We start from the raw sequence: 26,047 nt of genomic DNA on the forward strand, positions 1-26,047 counted from the left end.
AAATACTAAACACATGATTACAAATTCAATATTGGGTGTATATGTCAGGTCACAGGTATTTCCAAGCTAACATACCAATGTCCCTTCAGAATGATACCAAGCTGAAAATATACTTTTAATTTTTTCTAACCCAGTCTCTTTATCTAGTCATGAATTTTGAGGAACTATCGTTCATATTGGAACATAGAATGACTGTTCTGTAAGAGATCTGCTGGTCTAAAGGGTCCATATTTATTCATCTTTCATGAGACCTTGCAATATGGGATTCACAGTCTTTATAGGAGCCAACCTGGCTCTTAGATTACTCAGGAGTATTGGATACTGCTGTGGTTTGAAGGTGGTTTTTCTCTTCAGAAAGTCATGTTGATTCCCTATTGTGAGAGGTTAAGAGGTGGGACCAGGTGGGACCAGTAAGTGCTGAGGACAGCTCTTCCCTCAATGGAATAATCTGTTCATACAGATTATTATGGATTAGTGAGTTAATGGGCTCTCCTCAAGAGTGGGTCTGCTATAAAAGCCACTTGGCAAGGTCTATCACATTCCCCATCACTCATCATATGATGCCCTTTACTGCCTTAGGACTTTGTTGTAAAGAAAGCCATTACCAGGCTCACTTAGCCAGATGTGGCCCTTTGATCTTGGACCAGGACTGTGATTTAAAATAAACTTCCTTTCTTTTTTTTAATTTCTTTTAAATTGATTTTTAAAAAATAAATGACAGCAGAATACATTACAATTCATATTACACAAATAGAGCACATTTTTTCATACCTCAGGCTGTATATAAAAATATGTTCACACCAATTCGTGTCTTCATACTTTGGATAATGATGTCCATCACGCTCCACCATCATTGCTAACCCCCTGCCCACTCCCTTCCCTTTAGTCTGTGGCATTATGCTATTAGCAAGAGAAAACAGACTAAGACACAATAATTGGGAATAATCTTTTCTTTCTCAAATAAAATTTAAAAAATAAAATACTTCAACTTGTCTAAAAAAACCTCTCAACCTATGATTTTTTTTTCAGTTAACTTGGGCTTCAGTAATAAGGTAAAAAAAAAAAATTGGATTTTTTGGTTTGTGTTTTATTTTACTGTTCAATTTCTTGCTTCCAAGATGGTAGTTTTCCAACTATTAGGGAAATGTAGGTTTTCCTTAAAATTATATAAATTGATACACTGCAACATGCCTATGTATATAAAAGTGAGTATGAGGCCAGGAGTAACAATGCAGTGTGGGAAAACTGAGGTTGTGTGGTTAGATGAAGGCATTGTGAAGGCTCATGTAGCCAGAGACTAAAGTGGAGTGACAAAGATAGCTTCTAGTGCTTAACTTGCAGAAGGCCTAAGTGAACTTGGTACCAATAGAACAACATCAATTTAGTGCTTGGTAAAAGTAATTGCCCTTCATGATTGGATGAACAAAATGTGGTGTAGCCATAGAATAGACTTTTGTTTGGAAGTTTAAAAAAAAAAGAAAAAAAAGGAATGAAATATGGATATACAATTCAACATGGGTAAATCTTGAAAACATATAAAGTGAAAAAAGACATTTACAAAAGGCCACATATCGAATGATTTCATTTATAGGAAATTTATCTTCTTTAGGTAATTGCAAACAGTATATTTTCCTCAGCTCACCAATGAGGAAATGGTCGTACTACCTTACCTGGGTAGACTACCTGGGTGGATGACAGAGCAGAGTTAGGCTTGCATTGGAGGCTTGTTTTCTAAGTATTTTTTGTTTGTTTGTTTGTTTTTCCCCCACCAACTGTCTTGATTTAATCTGTTTACAAATTAAAAGACCTATTGGCATAACTATTTGTTGTGTTAATTTACTAGTGTGGGTGGGGCTGGCTGGAGATGATATGAAGGCCTTGAGTCCTTATGAGTAGAGAGTTGAGGAAAGAAGCACTAGATTATGTACGTGAACCAGTAAATATTCAATTTAGTAATTTTTTTTAACTCTCAATTTCCCTGATGCCAACTCTGGAAGGAGAAAATAGAAGTAGCCTTCAGAAAAGAATTAGATGAAAATTACTGTATTTATTTATTTTTAATGGACTTTCCTGAGCAGAGGTGAGACTCCAGGATTGTTGGAACAGATGGTCTGATAGGATGAAATGGAATTTGAGACAACTGTGTAAGTTTTTCTGTAGATAGAACATAAATTTACCTCTGAAGGAAGACTCTGTTTGGGGTCAAACATTTCTTTTTTTTAGAATTTTCTTTTAATTTATTCTTTTTAGAGACGTGACAGTAGAGTGTATTTTGACATATTATACATACATGGAATATAACTTTCCATTCTTGTGGTTGTATTTGATGTATTCATACAAGAACATAGGGAAGTCATGTCCAATTCATTCTCTTATCTTTCCTATTCCTGTCTCCCCCCCATCCTTTCCTTCATTCTCCTTTGTCTAATCCAATGAACTTCTCTTCTTCAGAGTAAAGCATTTTAATGAGCTCTTTGATTCTTTAATAAGAATAAAGGAAAGACTGCTCTGAAATGGGGAGTTGAATTTCTCTGCATAATATGTAAAACCTTCTTATTGGGTGAGGGTGAAATCTCTGCATATGACATTTCTTTTCTGGAAAAACGTAATTGTTTCTGGGAACCTAGAGGATTTGCAGCCTAAACTTTGAGTCATGGATACATGTTCAGGCCTTGTCTCATCTGTGAGAACTGAGCAAGGACCTCTCTACCACATGCTGTTGAAACGGCTCAGGAGAGAGAGGCCCTGAGAAACCTGGTGGAGGGCCAAGCATATGAACTCTGACGGTTATGACTCACATGAACATTGTTTTCTCATTTTATTATAATTGTAACTTTCCCTCTGTGCGTTGAGCCTTCAGCTGTGTCTTATTAAATACTGTGGCCTGGTCTTTTCTGAGTTGTGATGAATTAAGGGGTAGGCCTGTGACCATAGGTCTATGAACACTTGGGGCATGGCAGCCATTTAGGAGGGTCTGTGACCAGATGCAAAGGCTGACTGTAGATGAGGAAGAGCTTTTTGGAACAGGCTTACCGGCAGATTTGGTTTCCAGAAACAGGGATGTGTTTGTGGACCATGTGAACATTCATTCCCCAGATTCATAGAAATACTGGTGACAAGAACCCTGATAGGACATAGACTCCTTGATGACAAGAAGAATTGGTCTTGAAGACTGGACTATCAAGTTACAATGAAGGAGATATAAAGATATGGATAACTGAATGTGTTTATTACTTCAATGTCCTTGGCTCCAGCAGGCAGTGTGAGACTGTTGTGGCTGCTGCAGGTCTGAGAATGAGCTTCTGGGATGTCATTGCTGGCACTGGGAAGTGAGGAGCCTGTTTTGCCACAAGGAAGGCCTCTAATGAGGCAGGGATTTTGGTGGTCAGGAAAGATTTCCTGGTGGAAGTGAGTCTTGAACCCAGTTGTGAAGGCCAAATCAGAATAATCATCTGGAGAATGTTGCATGAAAATAAGGGAATCTCAAAGAGAACAGCATGCATCTAGCACACGCTGAGGAGTAAAGAGAATGAAGTACAGTGAATGGAAAAAGTGAATAGGGAATATGGGTTCTAAAAACCAGGTGGAGACAAGGCTACATTCAAGGCAACAGATTCACCTCTAAACGAGGCAAGTGAATTAAGGGACTTCCAGTTAGTGAATATTGGTATTACTATCATTTTTAAGCTCTGCTTCCCTCTTGAAGCTATGAGTTGGGAGAGGGCAATGGGTACAAGCAGTTGTGTGTGTGTGTGTGTGTGTGTGTGTGTGTGTGTGTGTGTTGGGAAGGAGTAAAATGGAGAATGAACAACAAAATATTTACCTCCCACATGAGTTTTTACTGACACCAAAATGAGGAGAGTGGAACTCGGGGCTGGTTCTCTGGGTTTCGGGTCACTACACATGGGAGGAGTTTTTTGTTATTGTTTCTTCTTAGTAAAATCCCTGCTTTCACAGTGAGGAAATAATTTAGAAATTTCTGAAAAATGATTGAATTTAAAATAGATTTTATTAACCTATAAAACAACTATGGTCTGACCACTGGATACCATTTAAAACTTCTTAGTTAAATGTGTTAGCTTGAAAATACATGTCTAAAATATTAAGTAACTGACTAGGCTGTATGTTGAGCTCTGTAGTGTAAACATATTTCATTTTCTAGAAAGGCTTATAATTCATTCAGAGAGACCAAAGCAAAATATGATACTAGAATTAAGCCAACAATGTCATGAAAATGCCGTGGTAATAGGGAGAAGGAACACAATCTTAGGCAGATATGAATAAACATGTTTGAACTAATACATTTTTAAATCACTTTTACATTATATGCCATAGGGCCTTCGATGGAAAATCCTAGGTAGAAGGACACTCTTTCTATATTTCTGCCACTTCTGAGGGGACTTGAATGCACAGATGTCACTGGTATTTTTATTTTTTCCTCGGTCCCATATTCTATAGAGATTAACTTGCCTTCGGCCTGACCAATCAGCTGACGCAGGAGATCTTTGACTTCTTGTTTCTCCCACACACGTCCACTCTGCCAGAGGGCATTTATATTTGGTTCTTTACTGAAGTGCTTCTCTATCTCAGCCTTGTGAACAATGCTGTTGAGACCCTTCTTCTTCCCTAGATAGAAAAGGGTGCTTGCCTGCTTGGACCTGCACATGCGCTTGTACTGTCCCCGGAAAGATCTAGTTAAAGAGGAAACATACTTTTCCATCTGTTTGGAATCTTCATCTAGTTCTTCGTTTTCTGGCCAGAACAAGAGGCAGGCCAAGAAATAAGGATCAGAATACAGATGACTTGGTCCTACGAATTGCAAGACTTCTCGGAGCATTTTTTTTAACTTGGTAAGTGGTTGGATGGACTTGGAATTGGGTTTTAGACAACTGAGAATGATGTTGGCCAAAATGAAATTCTGTTTCTCCTTCGTCAGCCGTTTATTTGGGTTCTGCTGCAACAGGAAGGTGTATTTATCGACTATACTTTCCATGATGGTTGCGGCCTCTTTGTGGTTTGGATTAAGATATTCCAGGAGTCCAGAAAACCTATCAGCTCTCAAAGCTTCTAGACTTTTCCTGCAATTCTCCTCCTGGAGCAACTGACATTCTTTGCCTTCTAAAGGACTTAAATCCAAATGGCAGAAAATTTCTTTGTATTTCCTGAAACAGCGACTGACTTTCTTGCTTAATATGACTTCTGCCATTTCTTTTTGGGTGTTCCTTGTTTTCAGGAGAACCATGTAATCAATAAAAAAATCAAAGCACTTTTTCAAATCTGATTGTAAATTTTGTAGGTGGGATGTGTACATGCTAAGAGCCAAATAATATTCATTTTTTGGATCAGGAGGAATGCCCTCCTTTCCAGATAGAAATTGGGCCATAAATTTTTTGGAGAATTCATTTTCCCGATGGAAAAAGGGAGTGAGCTGAAGAATCTGGATAGTGTAAAGACCAACTTCTATTTCACCCAAGAACCCAGCCGTATTATATGTATCATACCTTCTTTGGGACTTTTGTGGTGACCAAGTTTGAATCTCATATTCTTTACTATCAGTTTGCAGTTGGGATTCTTTGAATGCTCTGGAGGCTTTTTCAGAAGCATCTAGGAAATGAGTTAGGTCTTTGATAGTAATGTTTGTACAGTTTTTGTGTTCATCCAACCACCATTTGATCTCATTTTTGTAGACCTGACCAAGTGTATCTGAGATATAGGAATTTTTAGGTGCTCGTCTTTTGGCCAAATTTGCCCAGTCCAGAGCAGTGTTAAAATTCTTCTCCTTAATGTAGAAATACCTTGCTAAGGCCTGACAAATGAATGCATTTTGTGGGAATCGAATACTTCCTTCAGTCAAGACCTTTTCAATTTCTTTATTCTGCAAAACCTCGATTAATGGGGAAAACAACGTGTCTGTTTCATCTCCGTACTCCTTGCGCTGCCTTGTAAGCAGGAGAGTTTGCACGTCGTGCTGAAATTTGTCTTTTCCTATCCCAGAATCATAGAACAAATTCTCATGTAATATATTCAAGGCAATTTGACATTGATTTAGGTGATAGCTTTTCTCCAGTTCCTTTAGGCAGTAAATGGCAATGAGAGGGTGAATGATACGCACCCCTGTGTATCTCCCATAATCAGCAACTTCTGTGCTTATTAAGAGTGTAGAATAGGTTCCCATCTTGTCTTCTAGGCTTTCAGGTTTCCAGAATGTACTAGTGTATGTAATTCCCAAGAACATTTCACACTGTGACAATGAAATTGTAGAATCAGTAACGTAAGTGTTGAGTAAAGCCAGGAAAGAAACGAGTTGTGCTTCCTTGGTGTCAATGTTCTGTTCTTTGAGGATATTCCTTACTACATTTTCTACATATGCTTCATCAAAATTGCCTTTCATGATCATGAAGGAATAAAAGTTTTCACAGTTCTTGTGCTGCTTTTCAATTTCCTCCAGTTTGACCTCAAAAGCTCGTTGTTCTTTGGGAGAAAGTTGGGATTTCAGGGAGACACTATCTGCTAATTTGGCGCTTTCTTCTGGATTCTTGGATCTCATGCAGTTTAAGATAATTACCAATGTCTTTTCATAGAGCAAACCTCTCTCTCCTAAATTGAAATGGATGGCATTCTGCAGAATGTAGATATTCTCCTGTTCTTCAAAATCATCCACAAGGAGAAGCACAGGAATATAATCCTGGTGGCTGTTTGCCTTGTAGGTGATCAACTTGCTTACTTGTTCTCCAATTTCTGCAAAATCAGTTGCTTTGTTTTTTAACACAGCACATCTGAACTTTTTCTTTAGGTCCCAGAGAACATGCATAGCCAGTGTAGTACCTCCACAGCCGGGATGGTGATAAAGGTTGATAATTTTCACAAATAGTGGTTTAGGACATTCTGCACACTCGTTTATTATACGTTCAAGGTCTTCATATCTGTCCCGTTTCACAAAAGGTGAGGAATAGTTTTCAGAAGAAAAGTAGAAGTTCCACCAGGATACTTTGCCACCGCGATAAAAGTGTTCTTCTTTTGATGTCTTAAATTCTAGGAATTTAGACTTATCTTTCTCTATGTCTGTGTCTTTACATTCATTTTCACAGAGGATTTCCAGTGCGACCAAGGTATCCTCGTCCTTTTTCTCTAGGATAACTGAGGCGCCTCCTCTGGAGGGCAAAAACCTTTGTGATGACTGAATCACTGATTTTAGTTTAAGGATAGTACTGTTTACCAGTTCTATATTTAAAGTGGAAATAGTATGGTTTGCTAACTCATCTGAGATTGTCAATCTTGTCTGTAGTAGATCTTTCCATCTTTGATAAATCTGTGAGTTTACACAGATACACAACATATTTTCCATTCCTTTGAGAGCTTGATAGAAGGCACAGAAAGTTTCCATCAGTGGGTCTCCTGGGCTTTCTACCGAAGAGAGTAAGAGAAATACCACCAAAAATTTCCCTCTTGCCATTATATTTTCATCTGTGAGAAATAAAATCAGTTTTCTGACTTCAGAAGCTCTATCTCTCTGCCATAAATGTGGTTCTAGAGGTTTATAGGTCTCATTTTGCAGGTCCGATCTGCCATTGCAGAAGATCCAGCTGGGCTGCTCATAAAGATTCAGAGTAGAAATCTTCTCTATCACACTAGCTGTCTTTTCTTCATACTGACTTGGAAAGTGAAGGTTTGCTACTCGGCTTTCTTTGTAAACTTTGACCACTCCATTGATCACAGATTCAGGATCAAATTCCAACACAGCAAACCACTTGATTTCCTTAAGAAAATCTAAGTGCTGGGTTTGATTTGGGTGGCATTTATTTGTTACAAGAATATACCAGTTGTAATAGGAATTATCCAATGATTCTCGGTTCCCGATGAGAAGCTTAACCAGTTTTAATCCTTCGCTCTTTTTCTTAGTCACCTTCATCCCATGTTCCTCCTCAGCTTCTTTTCTAGATGCTACCACAGACTTTAAATTTTGTAAAAATTTTTTGAAATCTATATCCCGTTGCTTGCTGTTGGCCAAGATATCCCTAGAGCTAGCTCCTTCTCTAATGAATAGTGAATGATCTTGGTGTTGTTTCCACGTTTTATCTGTACAGCATTGCATCTTAATATAGAAATACTTTTCTTTACATATAGAGTGTTTGGGAATGATGTCGACTTCAATGACAAATCTGTCAGACGATGTATTGTTCTGCAGGAGGACCTCCACAAACCTTGGCTCCCGAATACACCTTTTGACTTCATTGATCTCACTTTCTTCAAAATACTTTTTGATCATTAGATTGAAGTGGTTAATGAAGGCATCCTTACTGGTGACTTTCACACCAATGATTTCTCCATGAGGTTTGTCCTTGACTCCAAAATGGATGGTACCATTGGTGCGTGAATTCATACAAGCAGATGCAAACCGGAAGACCTCATTGCTGAATTTCATTTTGATGTCCTCTTCTGTGGCTGTGTCCGTGTTGGTGAGAGCTTTGAACTCATGAATTGGGTCAATGAGATTCAGTGGTCCTGTTTCAGGCTGTAGAATATAATGTTCTATGTAGCGATGGCTGTCATGGAAGTGATCAAAAGGATATGACATACAAGTCAACTGTTCAGTCTGTAGTTCATTTTTTTTCTCATATTTAGTGTTTGTTCTTTCACTTAATGCACTTTCTTTCGTAAGAATGGACTGTTGTTCTGTGGTATCCCCGATCTCTCTGAGATCATGATCAATACCAGATGACATTTTTTCCTCCTCCTTTTTGGTTTGTTTTGGCTTTTTTTGTTGTTCTTTTTTGGAAGGTTTTGTAAGATCTGATTGTGCTGAATCCTGATTGTCATTTTTAGGGCAACTATTAATCAATTTGTTATATGTACGTTTTATCAGAAGTGCTGGACCCCGTGGTAGCCCCATTTCTTTAAGATCCTTTTCAGTTAGTTCCTGCAGAACTAATCCTGACACTTCTTCATTGAGCAACATTTGTCCATATTTCTCATCAATTTTAAGATCTTCAGTTACCCATTTTTTAACATGCTCTTTGGTCCAGTCTTTGATCATTTCAGGTAGAGTTTCTTGTTCATTCATGTCAAAGCTTTAACTTTATTCCCTGGAAAAAGTAACACAATGAGTATTTTAGTATTATACTTTAATCATTGAAATCATGTGGTCAAATTAAGTATATAACCTTATACAAGTAGTGTATATGTGTGTGTGTGTGTACCTATATATGTGTGTGTGTATATATATGTATGTATATGTCTAATATTTTCCAAGGCTTACTTAAAACTGCTTGATATTATTATTATTTTTATTTATTTTTTATTGGTTGTTCAAAACATTACAAAACTCTTGACATATCATATTTCATACATTAGATTCAAGTGGGTTATGAACTCCCATTTTTACCCCAAATACAGATTGCAGAATCACATCGGTTACACATCCACATTTTTACATAATGCCATATTAGTAACTGTTGTATTCTGCTACCTTTCCTATCCTCTACTATCCCCCCTCCCCTCCCCTCCCATCTTCTCTCTCTACCCCACCTACTGTAATTCATTTCTCTCCTTGTTTTTTTTTCCCATTCCCCTCACAACCTCTTATATGTAATCTTGTATAACAATGAAGGTCTCCTTCCATTTCCATGCAATTTCCCTTTTCTCTCCCTTTCCCTCCCACCTCATGTCTCTGTTTGATGTTAATCTTTTCTTCCTGCTCTTCCTCCCTGCTCTGTTCTTAGTTGCTCTCATTATATCAAAGAAGACATTTGGCATTTGTTTTTTAGGGATTGGCTAGCTTCACTTAGCATAATCTGCTCTAATGCCATCCATTTCCCTGCAAATTCCATGATTTGATATTATTTTAACAGCTTTATAGTCATAATTTACAGCATACCCTTCTTTCCTAGGTGATTATAAACTTGGTTATGAAATCAATAACTCCTAACTAGTTGATACACTCTTTTATCCTTATAATATTTTTCCCTTTTAGGCTTAACTTGGTGAAAGTTGTGTTCTTGTAATTTGAAACCAGAATCCTAAGTAATACAGAATTGGATCCCATAGCAGAATATTGCAAATAAACTTTAGAGTGTGAAACTGGGTAAGTGGAGATGGGTTTGGGTACAGGAAAACAAGCTATTCAACAACTTGGAAGCTGGTAATTTTTTAAAACATAGTTACAATGCTTTGGTTAAATCATCACTTATTGTCTTTTGGACTTAAGATGTCCATACTGTCAGGCTAGAACTTTCCAAGACTTGGCAGTAAAATGTTTGGATAATGAATTTTGTTGTCTAGTTCTTGTGACTTGCAGAAAGTACAAGAAAAGACCAGTAGTTAAAGCTGGTCTAGCCTTCCTGAAAGTAGGCATGAAAGACAGTACGAGTTTTGAACTTTATTAAAAATCATTTTCACCTGAATTATGGATGTGGAACTGACAAAGATACTACCATTAGGTATTCTGTTGAATTGCAAGGTCTAAAAATACTGGATCCTTGGAGACTCTAAACCTTGGCTAAACACTAGGTTCACCTGGGGCTGCAAGCCTGAGACTCTTGCAAGTAGTTGAAGGAGTGATGGGATGTTTTCAGGCATTAGTCCTTTTGAAAATATCCCAAGGTAATTCTATTGTGCAGACAAGATCAAGAGTGATGGCCTCAAAGTGTGGTCTCCAGGCCAGCATCAGCAGCAGCATCACTTGGCAACTGGCTAAAATGCAAATTCTCAGGCCCCCAGACCTACTAAATCAGAGTCAAAAAGATAAATCAACAGATTGGTTTAACTAAGGGGAATAACAAGAAAGCAAAATATCTGAATATAGAGAGATAAAAAGCACTGAGGATTGAATAAAACAGAAATATTAAAATAGAGAAAATGAATGCATTTAAAAAGATTTGTAATTTTTGAAATTAAAGATTTAAGGACTCTTGTTTTGTTTTCATTAATGGGTAACCAAATACAAAGTCTAGCCAAACTGCAAATTTGACCCAAATGTATTTGGCATTTCTTGCAAAAGCTCATCTAGAGAGGGAGATTCAAGATGGCAGATTAGAAGAAGGCTGCATTCCTAGTTGCTCTGTTGTTCGGGATTCACACAGCAGGAGTGCTGCTTTGCAGTTATATATGTGAAAGAGGGATTTCACTAAAATTCAATATTGGGCAGTCAGAGTGTCTTAGAGACTCAGAAATGTGGGTGCACTGAACTGAGAAGAAAGAATACATTGGAGCCAAGCTGGTGGTGGCAATGGCAGTGGCACTGGTTCACCACGGAGGGGAGAGATAATACCCAGAAACACAAGGAGCAGATTTGGTACAGAAAATCCTCAGATCCTAAAGCAGCCTGAACTTGGTTGATCCAGAGGTTGCAGTGTGAACTGATGTTTGAAAAGTGCTAGTGTTTCCCAACTGGCCATGGAGAACTGAGGTGGAGCCATCTTGAGGTGGCCATGCTGCAGCTGCTGCTGTAGGAACCAGGAGATCTGAGCAAACACTGTCTTGGCAAGCACCTATGGAAAGCTTCCTGTGTACCTAGCAAAATCTGAGTGCAATAGGCACAGGGAAGATTGTACCCAGGGGGATTCAAGTCAGAGGAGTGAAGGGGAGCACAACTTGCTTCTCCTTTGCTGGGGAGGCTCACATAAGCAGCGGAAGTGGGTCAGGAATCTGAGCAGGCACATGTGCATGTATTCAGGGAGTGAACCTGGGAAGGCTGTGTTTCTGGGCAGCAGAGTGTGTGGAGGATTAGCTTCCCTGGCCCAGGAGTAGAATTCCGGGGAGGCTCAGGAGATCTAGACTTCCAGCAGAGACAAGGAAACTTGCTGGGGTGGGGGGGCTTAGGATTATATTGATCTAATCTTTCTAGAGCAGATACCACCCAACAAAGCCCCTAAGGCCTGATTAGACCTAAACCTCAGCTGCTGTAAGACCCTCATAGGACTCTGCAGCGATCTCTACTCCAACTCAAGAGTGCGTCAATCAGGTCTGTGAAGACAAAACTTTAATTAACAGTATCTCCCTTTCCGTCCTATCTTATACTGGTAAGAAGGAAAGCTGAGAGCTATTTCAACTAGCCCCAGTGTTAGACCACTGCAATCCGCAGCTTGGTAAACAGCACAAAAAGAGAAAGGGGTTAATAAACTCCAGCCCTTGGTCTCTCTTTCTTTTTACATAACCCATGAAGAAACTGAAAGAAGCAGAGTTGGGCATAGACAGCATCCATTCTTGCTGACTATTTTGACTGCCTCAATGGAGAGGATTCCTCCATTTTTCATTAATAATCTTTTGGCTTTGGCCATTTTGGTTTTAGTTTTAGTTTAGTTTTTTTTTTTGTGTGTGTGTGTGTGTCTGTGTGTTTTGCTGTGCTGATTTGTTTATGAACATACATAGATATATATGTTCATTTTTTCTCATTTTTAACATTTGAAAATATAGTTATTTTTCATTGCATTATCTTTTGGGGGTTAGGGGTTTTTTTAAATTTTATTTTGGTTTTGTTTCTGTTTGTTTGTATCTTGTTTCTCTTTCTCTCTCTTCTCCTGCTAAGAGCTGAATTCTCTTGTTCTTTCTCTCTCTTTACTTTATTTTCTCCTCCTTCCTTATAAACATCACCTGTTACAACTCTTCTGCATTCTCTGTTCACTTTTTAAACATTTTAAACTCTCTTCTACCTTTCTATCACATTTTTCTTTCTCTTCACTGTATTTTTACCATCTTTTAGAGCTAACTGATTTATCTAACTCCTGTTCTCACCATTCATCTTGTAGCAATTATTTTTTTCTGTGGGTGACATAGTTGATTCTGTTTCTTTTAAAGCCAGATCTAGTTCATGGTTATTTGTTGTTTTTGCTATTGACAATTGCTGACCCCACCATTCCTGTTTTCTTTTTCTTGTCTTTTCTTTCTTTTTTTTTTTGGTGGTAATTAATGTTGCAGATATCATAGTAGGAACTGGATACTTATTTTAATGCTTTATATTGTTTGTATCAGTTGTTATTATTGTTTGTTTTCCCTTATCTTGTGGGGTGCTAAGAACCTACAGGGGCACTACAAATTCACGGGATAGAGACTCTTCTGCTGAACTAAACTTGGCCAAAAGACAGCACAACTTGCTCCACACACAAATCAATGACATTCAGACTTCATCTATACTTTAATACAAAATATAGAAGAGCCAAAACCCAAACCAATGACCAAGCCCCAAGTAGGAATAGCTATGGTTGGGCCCTGAGGTTCCATTCATGGACATCAAGTGCTACAGCAAAAGCAGAGAATTAACACAAAGATTGTGTATACCACACCTATAAGGGGGTCTCAATCTAGATCACGTTAGGACACTTGGGCAAGAGAAGGCTGTGTCCCCAAAAGGTCAACACATAATAATGAATGAAAAATCTATCCCAACAGATGCATAAAACCCAACACAGGAATACAAGAAATATAAAAAACAAGATAACATGACACCTCCTAAAATTCATAATTCACCAGCAGCTGACCCCAAAGATACTGAAGTGGATGAAATACCAGATAAATAATTCAAAAGAAGGATTTAAAATGCTCAATGAATTCCAAGAGAACACAGAAAAACAACTGAATGGAATTCAGGGTGTTGGTACAGGATATAAATTAGAAATTCAATAAGGAGATAGAGATCTTAAAAAAGAACCAAACAGAAATCTTAGAAATGAAAGACACAATAAATCAAATAAAATATTCAGTTGAAAGTCTCTCTAATAGAGTAGACCATGCTGCACACAGAATCTCAGATCTGGAAGACAAAGTGGCTACCCTTGACCATTCAGACAGTATTAAAGAAAAGAAAATAAATAACCATGATTAGAATATACAAGAACTCTGGGACAACCTTAGGATATCAAATTTAAAAATCATTGGAATTGAGAACTGTGAGATGCAGGCTAATGAAATGGATAAAACAGAATTAACACAAAGATTGTGTACACCACACCTATAAGGGGGTCTCAATCTAAATCATTTAAGGGAAATAATAATAGAAAAATTTCCAAACATTGAGAATGAGATGGATATCCAGATAGAGGAAGCACTCAGAACCCCAAACAGACAAAATCAAAATTTATAATTAAATGCCTAACATACAGAACAAGGATAGAATTTTAAAAGCCTCAAGAGTGCATCAGGTCACATTTAGAGGCAAGCCAACCAGAGTTACTTCTGATTTCTCAGCATAAACTCTAGAATCCAGGAGGGTTTGGAAGGATGTATTTCAAGCCCTGAAAGAAAATAACTATCAACCAAGATTGCTTTATCCAGAAAATCTTTCAAAATAAAAAAAAATAATAAAATAAAAACCTTTCAAGATAAGCAGAAATTGAAAGAATTTATGACTACTCAGCTGTCACTACAGAACTTATTTAAAGAAATACTCTACACAGAAGAAATGAAAGACAAACCCCAGAGTACACAAATTAACAAATATAACTTGAAGAGTAGCTAAGGAAATGAGAAACAGGACCAAAGTAAAAATTACCAATAAACCCAAATGGAAGGAATTAATAAATACGTCTCTACAGTAGCATTGAATATAAATGGTTTCAACTGTGCAATTAAAAGACCTAGGATGATGGAATAAATTAAAAAATAAGACCAACTATATGTTGTTTGCAAGAGACTCACTTTACAGGCAAAGACAGACACAGACTGAGAGAATGGAAATTGATATACCATGCAAAAGGAGCCCCAAAACAAACCCAAGTAGCTATTCTCATACCCAATAAAGCAAAGTTTAAGCCAAAATTAATCAGAAGAGACAAAGAAGGTCACTTCATACTGGTAAAGGGAACAATCCAACAAGAAGATATAGCAATAAAAAATATTTATTCCCCAAACATGTATGCAACTAGTTATATAAAATAGACACTACTCAAATTAAAGACCCAGATACCCCCCCAGTACACTAATACTGGGTGATTTCAATACACCTCTCTCACCATTAGATAGGTTATCCAGAGACATAAACTGAGCAAAAACTCTTTTGACCTGAAAAATATAAATTAAATGAACTTAAAAGACATCTATAGGATATTTCATTCAACAACAGCTGAATACACTTTCTTCTCAGTGGCTCATGGAACATTTTCCAAAATAGACTATACTCTAGGACACAAGGCAACTCTTAGCAAATACAACCCAATTAATGTAATTTCTTGCATATTATCAGATAATAATGGAATAAAATTAGAAATACACACCAAAAATCCTATATAAACTATATAGGAAACTATATAAACGCATGGAAATTGAACTATACACTTTGAATGATGAATGAGAAATAGAAGAAACAAAGGGAGAAATTTAAAAACTCTTAGACTCAAATAAGTATAGTGATACAACTTTCCAGATTGTCTGAGACATTATAAAGGCAGTTATAAGAGAAAAGTTTATAGCTATGCATAAGAAAATCAGAAAGATTTCAAAGTAAACAACCTAATGATGGATTTTTTCAAGGCCCTTTAAAAAGGACAAACTAATTCTAAAACCAATGAAAGGAAGGAAATAATTAAGATCAGAGCTAACATCAATGAAATTTATTTTTTTTTAATTTTTTTGAAATTTAGAATAAAAAAATACAAAGGATCAATGAAATGAAGAGTAGGTTCTTTGAAAAGTATAAACAAGATTTCTAAGGCCTTAGCCAAACTAACCAAAAGAAAAAGAGAGAAGACCTAAATTAATAAAATTAGAGAGGAAAAAGGAGAAATCACCACAGACATAACAGAAGTCCAGTGGATCATTAAAGGCTATTTTCAAAACTTATACTTTGATAAATTGGAAATCCTAGAAGAAACAGGTACATTTCTGGACAAATATGACTTGCCCAAATTGATTCAACAGGACATAGGAAATCTAAACAGACAAATAGCTAGTAATGAGATAGAAGCAGTAATAAAAAGCCTTTCAACAAAGAAAAGTCTAGGATCAGATGGATTCTCAGCTGAACTCTACCAGACCTTTAAACAATTTTTGCCAGTGTTCCTCAAATTATTCCATGAAATAGAAAGGAATGGAGCACTTCCAAATTCATTCTATGAAGACAGTATTAAACTCATACCAAACCAGATAAGGACACACCAAGAAAAAGAAAACCATAGACCAATAACCTTGATAAACTTAGATGTAAACATCCTTAATAAAATGTGAATTATATTCAACAACATATTAAGAAGATTGTACATCATAACCAAGTTGGTTTTATTCCAGAACTGTAAGGATGGTTTAAAATATATAGATCAATAATGCAACTCATCACATAAATAGAATGAAGGATGAAAATCACTTAGTACTCTAAACGGATATAGAAAACCCAAAGCCAACCTTATAGTAAGTGGGGAAAAACTGAAAGCATTTCCTTTAAAATCTGGAATAAGACTGTTACCACTCTTATTTAATATAGTGCTAGAAATTCTAGTCAGAGCAATTAGGTAAGAGAGGGAAATAAGAGAAATAAAAATAGGAAAGGAAGAAGTCAAATTATCACTTTTGTAGTTGATATGATCCTATATATAGAGGATCCAAAAAACTCCATCAAAAAACTGCTAGAGCCAATAAATAAATTCAGAAAAGTAGCAGGTTACAAAATCAACATACAAAAATCAGTATATTTTCTATATTCCAACAGTGAATCTGCTGAGAAAGAAATTGGTAGAACAGTTCCATTCACAGTAGCCTCAAAAAACAACAAAAAAGCAAAACCAAAAATAAAACCTAGCACTAAATCTAACCAAGGAAGTGAAAGAACTCTACAATGGAAACTATAGAACTCTGAAGAAAAAAATTGAAGAAGACACAAGAAGATGCGAAGATCTATACCCATGCATAGGCAGAATTAATATTGTTCAAATGGGCATACTACCAAAGCAATATACAAATTCAACATAATCCCCATAAAAATACCAATGGAACTCTTTATAGAACTAGAAAAAAAAAGACAGTCTTAAAGTTAATTTGGAAAAATAAAAGACCCTGAATAGACAAAGTATTTCTAAGCCAAAAAAGAAATAATGGATAGAAAAGTTATGTCTGATTCATGCTAGTCTACTATCATGTACATCTAAAAAGAACAAATTTAACGAAAAGAAATACTGGAGGCATCACAATACCTGACTTCAAATTATACAACAGAGCTGTAAAAACTGTATGACACTGGCAAAATAAAACAGCCACATAGACAATGGTAGAGAATAGAAGGCACAGAGACAGACCCACACCTCTACAGTCATCTGGTCCTTGTCAAAAGTGCCAAAAATATACATTGAAGAAAATACAGCTTCTTTAATAAACGGTGCTAGGAAAACTGGTTATCCATATGTACAAGAGTGAAGATAGACCCTTATCTCTCACCCTACATAAAAATAAGCTTAAAATAGATCAAATAATTAAAAATTAGATCAAAAACTATGCAGCTCCTAGAATAAAATATAGGGTCATCACTCAGGCATATAGGCACAGGCAATGACTTTCTACTCTAAAGGATCCCAAAAGCTTAGAAATAATGACATGAGTTGATAAATGGGATGACATCAAATTAAAAGGCTTCTGCATAACATAGGAAATAACTAGGAATGTGAAGAGATAATCTACAAAATGGGAGAAACTCTTTGCTAGTTATACCTTTGACAAAGGATTAATATCTAGAATATATAAATAATTCAAAACACTTAACACCTTAAAACCAAATAACCCAATTAATAAATGGGCAAATGAATTAAACAGACACTTCTCAAAAGAAGAAATACAAATGTCCAACAAATATATAAAAAAATGTTCAATCTTATTAGCAATTAGGGAAATGCAAATCAAAATTACACTGAGATTTCATCTCATATCAATCAGAATGGCCGTTATCAAGAATATAAACAATAATGAATGCTGGAGAGGATGTAGAGAGAAAAAAACAATTTTATACTGTTAGTGGGATTGTAAATTAGTACAACCACTATGGAAATCAGTATGAAGGTTTCTCAAAAGACTAGACACAGAACCACCATATGACCCAGCTGTACCTCTCCTTGTTATTTATCCTAAGGAATCAAAGTCATCATACTGTATTGATATATTTATCCCCATGTTTATAGCAGTACGATTCACAATAGCCAAACTGTGCCTAAGTGTCCACTAACAAGTGAGTGGGTAAAGAAAAATGTGGTATAGATACATAAAGAAGTTTTATTCTGCCATAAAAACTGAAATTATGTAATTTGCAGGAAAATGAATGGAACTTGAGACCATTATGTTAAGTGAAATAAGCCAAAATCAGAAGGTCAAGAGTCACATGTTTTCTCTCATGGTGGAAAGTAGAGAGGAAAAGGGAAACGACAGATGGGAGGTGATCACATGAAAAACAAAGGGAAATCAGCAGAATAGAGAAAGGAGACCAGAGGGTGAGAGGAGAGGAGGGAGGGGTAAGTGCTGAAGAGGGATATTGGCCCAATTATATTGTTATATTGTGTGAATGTATTAATATGTAAAAACAAACCCCATCATTATGTACAACCATAATGTACCAATAAAAAAAGGTCCAGTAAGGTCTAAGGAATATGGTGTATATGTTCAGTATAGGGCAGTGCCTTCCACACAGAGCTAGGGCACTGGCCTGTTGTGAAGTTACCTGAGTGGAGGAAGACAGACCAGTAGCTGACTCCTCAAGTCTGGGAGACTGGGGAACTCAGCCCTGATGTCTCTGTCTTCTCTACAGAGGCCCTTAGTGCCACTTGAGGTGAGACTGAAAGGTGCCTTCCTTACCCATTTGCAAGCATCATGCAACCGACAGTGAAAACAGTTATTAAAAAAAGAATTCTTAATGAAAGGTTTTTCTGAAGTCATCTTGGAGAAAAGACTGGATGAAAAGTGACCACTCTCATCTAATATGAGCTATTAAAGAACATGATGCTATCTTATTTTAAAATTTAGACTTGAAATATTTTATACTTGAATAACTTGCCTGAATATTTGATTTCTTATACATTTTAACACCTTTCAATAGGCAGCTGAAAAGCAGAGAACATTCATGCCCACAGATACTATTTCTGTCATAATTTTTTGGTTGCTCAATAGACATATAATTGATCCTTCCAATACGTGAATCTGTCACCTGACTTACTACTTCTTGTTTGATGATCTGAACCTCAACCCACCTCCATTCCACGGTCACACCTTTGACCATGTCATTACTATTATAGATTGAATTGCATGCCTTCCCCTTTTGTGTGCTAAAGTCTTAAACACCAGGACCTAAGAATATGGCCTTATTTGGAGATAGAAGTCCTTAGTTAACATGAGGTCATTAGGGTGGACCCTAATCCACTAGGACTGGTATCCTTATACAAAGGGGAAATTTGGGCCCAAAGGCACACATTTAGGGAGAACAGTATGTGAAGAAAAAGCAGAGGTCACGGTCATGTTCTGTAAGCCCAGGATCCCCCAAGATTGCCAGCACACCACCTCCCTAAGGCATGGAACAGGCTCTTCTTCACAGCTGTTGTCTGGGTTTCTCTGAGACAACGCATTTCTGTTGTTGAAGAGACCCGGTTTGTGGTACCTTGCAGTGGCAATCCTTGTCCTCCTGTTCCTGCTTTTCCCCCTTTAACTGGCTTTGTGTGTCTTGGCCACTCATTGTAATCAGTCTCTTCCCTCTACCACTCCCTTCCTAGATGACGAAGCTAGTTAAACCCTCCTCTTCGCTTCCCTCAGTTCATCAGTATATCTTCCCTTCTCTGTGTTGGCTTGAGCATCTCACGGTCCTTAGAACATGGCTAAAATCAGTCTCCTGATATTTATCCCTCCCACCCCAAACCTGCTCCCCCACAGTCTTATCAATGAATGGAATTCACCAGTGGTTCACAGCAAAGGGCAGCTGTGACTGCTTCCCTTTCCACACACCTCATATTCATTATATTTCCCAGGACTTTCAACCTCACCTGCATGGTGTCTGCAGAATCCCACCATTTCTCACATCACTACTGCTTCCACCCTGGTCCAAGCCATCATCTCTTTCTTGACTTATTCACTCATTGTTACCTGGTCTGTCTGACCCTGGCTTGTCCCTACTCCTCAACCTATTCATTTTATTTTCAACAGAGCAGCCAACGTGATTCTGTTAAAATGTTAGTGGAATCGTGCCTGTCTGCTCAAAACCCTCTGAATAAAAGCCATTAAAGTCCCACACAATCTGCCTACCCCACTGTCTTTCTGACCTCATCGCCTCCACTCATGCCACTCATGCTGTGCTGTTGCTCGGATATGCCAGCCATGCTGGTGCATCATCAGTCTTCAGACCAGCTGCTCCCTGTGCTTGGAATGCTCTTCCTCTAGATGCCTGCATAGCTCACATCCTCACTTCCTTCACCCCTTTACTCAGATTCAGAAAGGCCTTTGTTGTATTCCTGTCTTAAAATTTTGTGTTAAACAAGAGACTTCTTCCTCAGCACTTTTCCTCATTCTTCCCTGATTCAATTTTCTTTTTTGGGATTTACATACTACAGATTTTACTTAATCCTCGTCTCATTCTGTCTTAGAAACTACAGAATAAACCACATGAAAACAGACTTTTTTTTTTTGCCACACATTGATTGATGAAGCCCTGGGTCCTGTCAGAGAATTAGTACTCAATGAGTTTTTTTTTTCTTTTGAATGAAAAAAAAATAAGATTTTTTGAGTAGTAAAACAATAGAATTGTCATTTTGGAAATCCATGAGTTAGCAATGCTTATGAAACAAAGAACTTAAAAATCTCTTCATTTGTCAAACTCTACAAGAAACAGCACATTAAGGATTTTCTGCTTAGCAGACACTAGAGGTGGGGGACAGAAAAAGGAATGTGGGGGATGGTGGAAGGCTGGACTTTGTGTGTCATCTCACAAGGTGACAAATTCCCCCTCACTTTCTTCTTTGTTGCTTGAATTCCTGGGAGATAGAAACTCTTCAAATGAGGTGACTGTCCTCCCCAAGCCTGCTGCTTTTTAAAAATCTCTACTGTATGTCAAAGAGTCCTTCATTGTTCAAAGATGAAGGTCCTGCTGGGTACAATGGTGCACACCTGTAATCCCAGCGGTTGGGGAGACTGAGGCAGGAGGATCAGCAAGGGCAAGGCGCTAAGCAACTCAGTGAGACCCTGTCTCTAAATAAAATACAAAATAGGGCTAGGGATGTGGTTCAGTGGTAGAGTACCTCTGAGTTCAATCCCTGGTACTAAAAATAAGAAAAAGAAAAAGAAAACAAAAAAGATGAAGGTTCCTTTCTAGCATCAAACATTTCTCAGTCATCCACCTCTATGATGGTAGTTGAGAAGATACATAATTTGCAGCTACTATACATTTGAACCACTTTTACATAACTTTTGACCTCTGATAACTATAGTAGCATTTTATATGACCTATGATCCATATTTGACTGGAGCTATATATTACACAGCTCACAATGATATGAGCAAAAAGGTTTTGATAAGGCTTTGACATAATTCCTTGTTTCTTTCTATGTCTTCAACCTTAAATCCTGGACTATTGGTATGTTTTCTAAACAGCAAAGGACCTTGATGTTTAGCAGAAAGCAATATAGTATGTATAAAGGGAAAGGAATTGTAATCAGTAAAATTATGTCATGATTAAGGGAGCTCTCCTCTTAGGCAGACCACTTTCCTATTCATAATAGAGGGGAAGTGGATGAGAACCAGTATTGTCTTGTTTGTTGAGTTTTTGTTCAGTCTCTTCAAAAGAAGTGCGTATGAAATCCCTCTATCTGGTGTGATTAGTGGTATAGCTGGTTGAAACTCTGGGGAAGTCCTCCACCACCTCCTCTGGCAAACTAATTTTGAAACCCAGAGGTTCTCCTTATTAGAATTAAATTCAGGCTCTATTCCCTAAGGACTTTTATTTTCCCTTTTGGGGGGCTGCTCAGGAAGGATCAAAGCAGCACCCTGTCAGGGACATCTCTGGTACCAAACCCAATCTCTCAGAGCCAGCAGGCATCCCCTCCTTCAGCACAGCTACAACCCTGCAGCTCTGCACCACTCCAATGCTTGGCCAGAGGAAACCACAAAGCAAGTTAGTCAATTTCCTGTATTGCATATTGTAAGGATGTATTTCTTCACATAGTCTCTGTACCAGCTAGTTGTGTGAAGGAAGGTCTTAAATAAAACAACGATTAAACTTTGGAGGGTTTTTATCTAAGGTAAATATAAACTTTTGATATCATCTTAAGTTTTATTGGTCAGAGTTCATAGTTGCCTACAATATTCTATGTGGTTTGGTATGCTTGGAATCCTGATCTCCTGGTCGACATTTTACCCCGTTCTTCCATTGTCATTTCTTTTAAAATCAATTAATCACAAATACTTAAATGCATTTGAAAGAATATTCATTTCTAACGATCTCCTTAAGTTTTTAGAGTTAGTTTATAAAGACAGCTTTTAATGAGAGTTGCTTAAATAAACGAATAATTAGAAACTTACCAGGACTTTTCTGAAAATTTATATTTTTTTATTATCAGAAACTTGAAACACGTCTTCCCGAGCCTCTTTGATCTAGAACACTTGAATGAGTTGCATTTGCTTGAGAATCTGTGGAAATCTCATTCTGTAAATCAACTAGGAAGCAGAGATGCAGGTAGAGCACAGATGGTCCTTGTTCAGTTTTCCTAAGAACATATTTGTTGAGAATCTATCACATCAAAAGCAAAACAACAACTAAAACAAATACCACCACAAATTAAAATGCAGGGACTGAACTTCTGCTTAGGAAGTATTTATTATACAGACTTTCCCTCTAACTTTCTATTCTGAATACTTTCAAACATAGAGAAAACCTGGGAGGATAGGGAAAATAAATGTTATTCCTTAGATAGGTCTTTTTCTATGCTTACACACTGTGAATAAAACAAATAAATATCCCAAAATATGTTGCAGGCATGCTGTTTCTTTTTTCCTACATTTCACATTCACTGTGGAACAATCCCTAGGCTGGTCCCCATATATCCAGGATCTGACCACCTGCCTCCCACCTGGTCCAAGCCTCCATCTTCTCTCTTCTGAATTGCAGGATAAGTATCTCACATGTTCTCTCTTACTGTTATTGATCCCTTTTGGACTTCTCAAAATAGCAGCTGGAGTGACCCTGTTAAAATGTATATAATGTCACACCAATAATCTGTTCAACCCCTCCCGTGGCTGTCCCTTTGACTCAGAGTGAAAGCCAAGTCCTTTGTTATGGACTTCAGGGCCCCATGTGAGCTGGTACCTTGCTGGCCCTCCGATTACATCTTAACTTTCATTTCTAGATCTCAGTCTGTTCCAGCCCCCCGCTTCCTTGTGGTTCCTTGTTTCAGGAAGCATCTGCTCCTTTTAGGTCTGCTGCACTCCTTTCCTCTCCTTGGACTATCTTTGGATGAATAACATATTTTCTTAGAGTAGTTAAAAACAAGGAATTTTTGAAAACCCTCCAACTAGCAATGTGTGTAGGTCAGTGGACTTTTCTCATTTTGTTAGGGTGATTATCATTTCACTTGGCTGAAATCCCAGACAGACGTCTAGGGAGATCTCTTCTCTGTGCCACTCACTGGGTCAGAGCTAACTCCGGCTTCTATTATCTAGTCACAAAAACGAAAAGGAAGTTTTATCAAAAGGAAGGGAAAATGAATAAGTGTATTTTCTCCTTCGGTCCTTGTAGGCACTGGTTTCATGTTATACCTTCTCAGCTTTTTACTGCATCCCTTCCAGTCCTGGAACAAGGCCATTGCTCAGATAGGGCGTTCCCTGGGGAGGTCCCTTTTACTCTGGGTCCTCAGCCTCTGAGTTTCAGAGCCTTTGTGTTGTCACCTGCTGCCTTTGCTCTGGAAGCTGATCTCCTGGTGAGGACCTTGCCTCTTCCCACCAACTCACCCCAATAAGGCCTCACTCACGCAGCACCTTTATTTAGCCACAATCTTCTTCCAGCAGTTTAACCTTCCACCCTCTCTCTGGTTACCTGAAAGATTGAAAGGACAGAATCCCGGTTTTCTTATTTGCTTTGGCCCCAGAATATAGCAATTCCAGTAGGACCCAACATTCTAGAAATGGAGCAGCACATCAGGAACTTCCTCTGCAGCCCCTCTCTCTTTTACAGCTCTCTGGCCTCTGCAGAGGCAGTGACTCATTCTGTGTCTGTCTACCATACGAAGTGCAGCAAAATTGACCTGGTGCCACCAATCAGGGCACAGCTTTCTCTCAGTTACTTTTATTCTGAATTTGCCCACAGGTACCAAGGCAATAGAAATATTATTTTCAGATAGGCACACTGATGTACAGACCCCAAATCTAAACTCTTTGCTTACACTAAAGGAAAAAAAAATCAATATCTTGTCTTAATATGAAATACTAAATTATTTAATAACTCTCTAGGACTATTATTAATGCCCAAAAGTTCTCAACCCTGCCTCCTCAACATGATAGAAGTTATGAACATATGATGATTCAAACCTACAGCAGTCATTAAAGTTTTGAAAATAGTTTGCACTTCATGATTTAAAAAGCCTCTGTTCATGTAATGTTGGAAGTAAGTTAAGATCAAAACTATCATGGTTGGTGTGAACAAACTTTTGAGAATTTCTTGACATCACTCTTTGGCTGTCGGATTCCTGTTTTGGAACAACTGTGACCACATATCTTCTTATTAGTACTGTTACTTATGGACAAAGCAGCTGCTGGATGCCACTCTCAGTGGAACGACTCCAGCTTTCTTTTTGATGTTAAGCAGGAAGTACCAAGTCAACAGAGCTCTTGGGGACACATATTTTGGGTGCCCACCTCAGTCTCAGGGGGTTCTTAGCCACACCCCATATATCCACACCTAGAGAATTTGTTCTGCTCTGCAAGATTCTTAGAGCTGTGGGCAGAGAAAAGACACTTTTGAGTCTGGGTTGCAGCCAGGGAGAGCTAGCCACACCCTCCTCCAATGGGATGACAAATTGAAACCACACACAAGTAAGTTAGTTTCGATTTCCCCGAAGGCAATGAATTTTTTTTTTAATTTTTTTTTCAATCAGATTGCTGTATGGAATGGCTATGAATGGAAGATTTAAAATAGAAGTATAGCTGGTCTCTGGAGAGCATTATCTCTGATGAAGTGTAACACTTAATAACATCTTACATTATGAAAGACAGGATTTTGCATAATTACACAGGAATGCAGATTCTGTAACAATCCTTTATGCTTAAATTCCTGACCCACTTAGCACTGTTTCTCTATATTCTTTTCCACCACTCACCTTCTATGACCAGAAGCCCTTTCACTAGTCTGATTGGTATTCATCACCTTAATTACACTTAACAGCACATTTCTTTTTAGAAAGACATAAGTTAGTATCAATACATATACTGATATGTATTCAATACAATGATATTCTAATTAACATTTTTACAAGTAATGGTTTATGTACAAACATGTATTTATATAAAAAGTACAGCTGGCATTTTAAGAAATAGCTCATTCAGGAACTTACCAGAATTTTCCAGAAAACTTCTTTTTATCTCCAAAAATTGAAACCAGTCATTTTAACCTTTGATGTCTTATTTCTTTTCTGATGGCTAAGAAATATATGATTGGAAGGATGTTAGTTTTTCTAAAAGTAAAGCCATTAAGCTGTAAGTTGTCCGGCCTCTGGGGCTCTGACTTCTTCTGAGGGTGTGTTTGGATTTCTGTACAGAAGCACAACGAGGAAGTGGAAATGCAGGGAGTTTCAGTTTTGCTTTAGAGCATATTTACTTAGGTTTGAACGAATGTAAAATACTTCAAAAAATTACATCGCAGAAAATTATCCATAAATGTGTACTGTGGCTTAGAAAATTGATTACTAGGCAGATTTTTAAGTCATAAAAGCTAAGAAATCAGAGTGTGTGTGTGTGTGTGTGTGTGTGTGTGTGTGTGGCAGTGGCGGGGGCGGGGGGAGGGTGGTAACAACTGACAATACAGAGAAAACAGAACTATCAGGAAAAACATTAAAATCTTGGTGTGATGTAAGTGCTGTTTTGGGGTGAATTGTTTTCCCCAAATCCAAATGTTAAAATCCTG

At 37.6% G+C, this 26,047-nt stretch overlaps 1 protein-coding gene across 2 annotated transcripts; it reads right to left on the minus strand.

Moving 5' to 3' along the window:
* Positions 1-4,085: 4,085 nt before the first annotated feature.
* Positions 4,086-25,647, minus strand: Samd9l (sterile alpha motif domain containing 9 like). 2 transcript variants are annotated; one of them, XM_026391576.2, is made up of 4 exons: positions 25,479-25,647; positions 23,881-23,965; positions 22,456-22,640; positions 4,086-9,083 (listed from the first exon to the last, which is right to left on the minus strand). In XM_026391576.2, exon 4 carries the CDS (start codon positions 9,059-9,061, stop codon positions 4,307-4,309), a length of 4,755 nt encoding a protein of 1,584 aa, XP_026247361.2. In that variant the 5' UTR covers positions 9,062-9,083; positions 22,456-22,640; positions 23,881-23,965; positions 25,479-25,647; the 3' UTR covers positions 4,086-4,306. The 2 variants fall into 2 exon arrangements, with proteins under 2 accessions (XP_026247361.2, XP_026247362.2); XM_026391577.2 differs by lacking the exon at positions 23,881-23,965.
* Between the last annotated feature and the right edge of the window lie 400 nt (positions 25,648-26,047).

This window comes from Urocitellus parryii, chromosome 3, assembly GCF_045843805.1.
Source record: "Urocitellus parryii isolate mUroPar1 chromosome 3, mUroPar1.hap1, whole genome shotgun sequence".
Taxonomy (NCBI): Eukaryota; Metazoa; Chordata; class Mammalia; order Rodentia; family Sciuridae; genus Urocitellus; species Urocitellus parryii.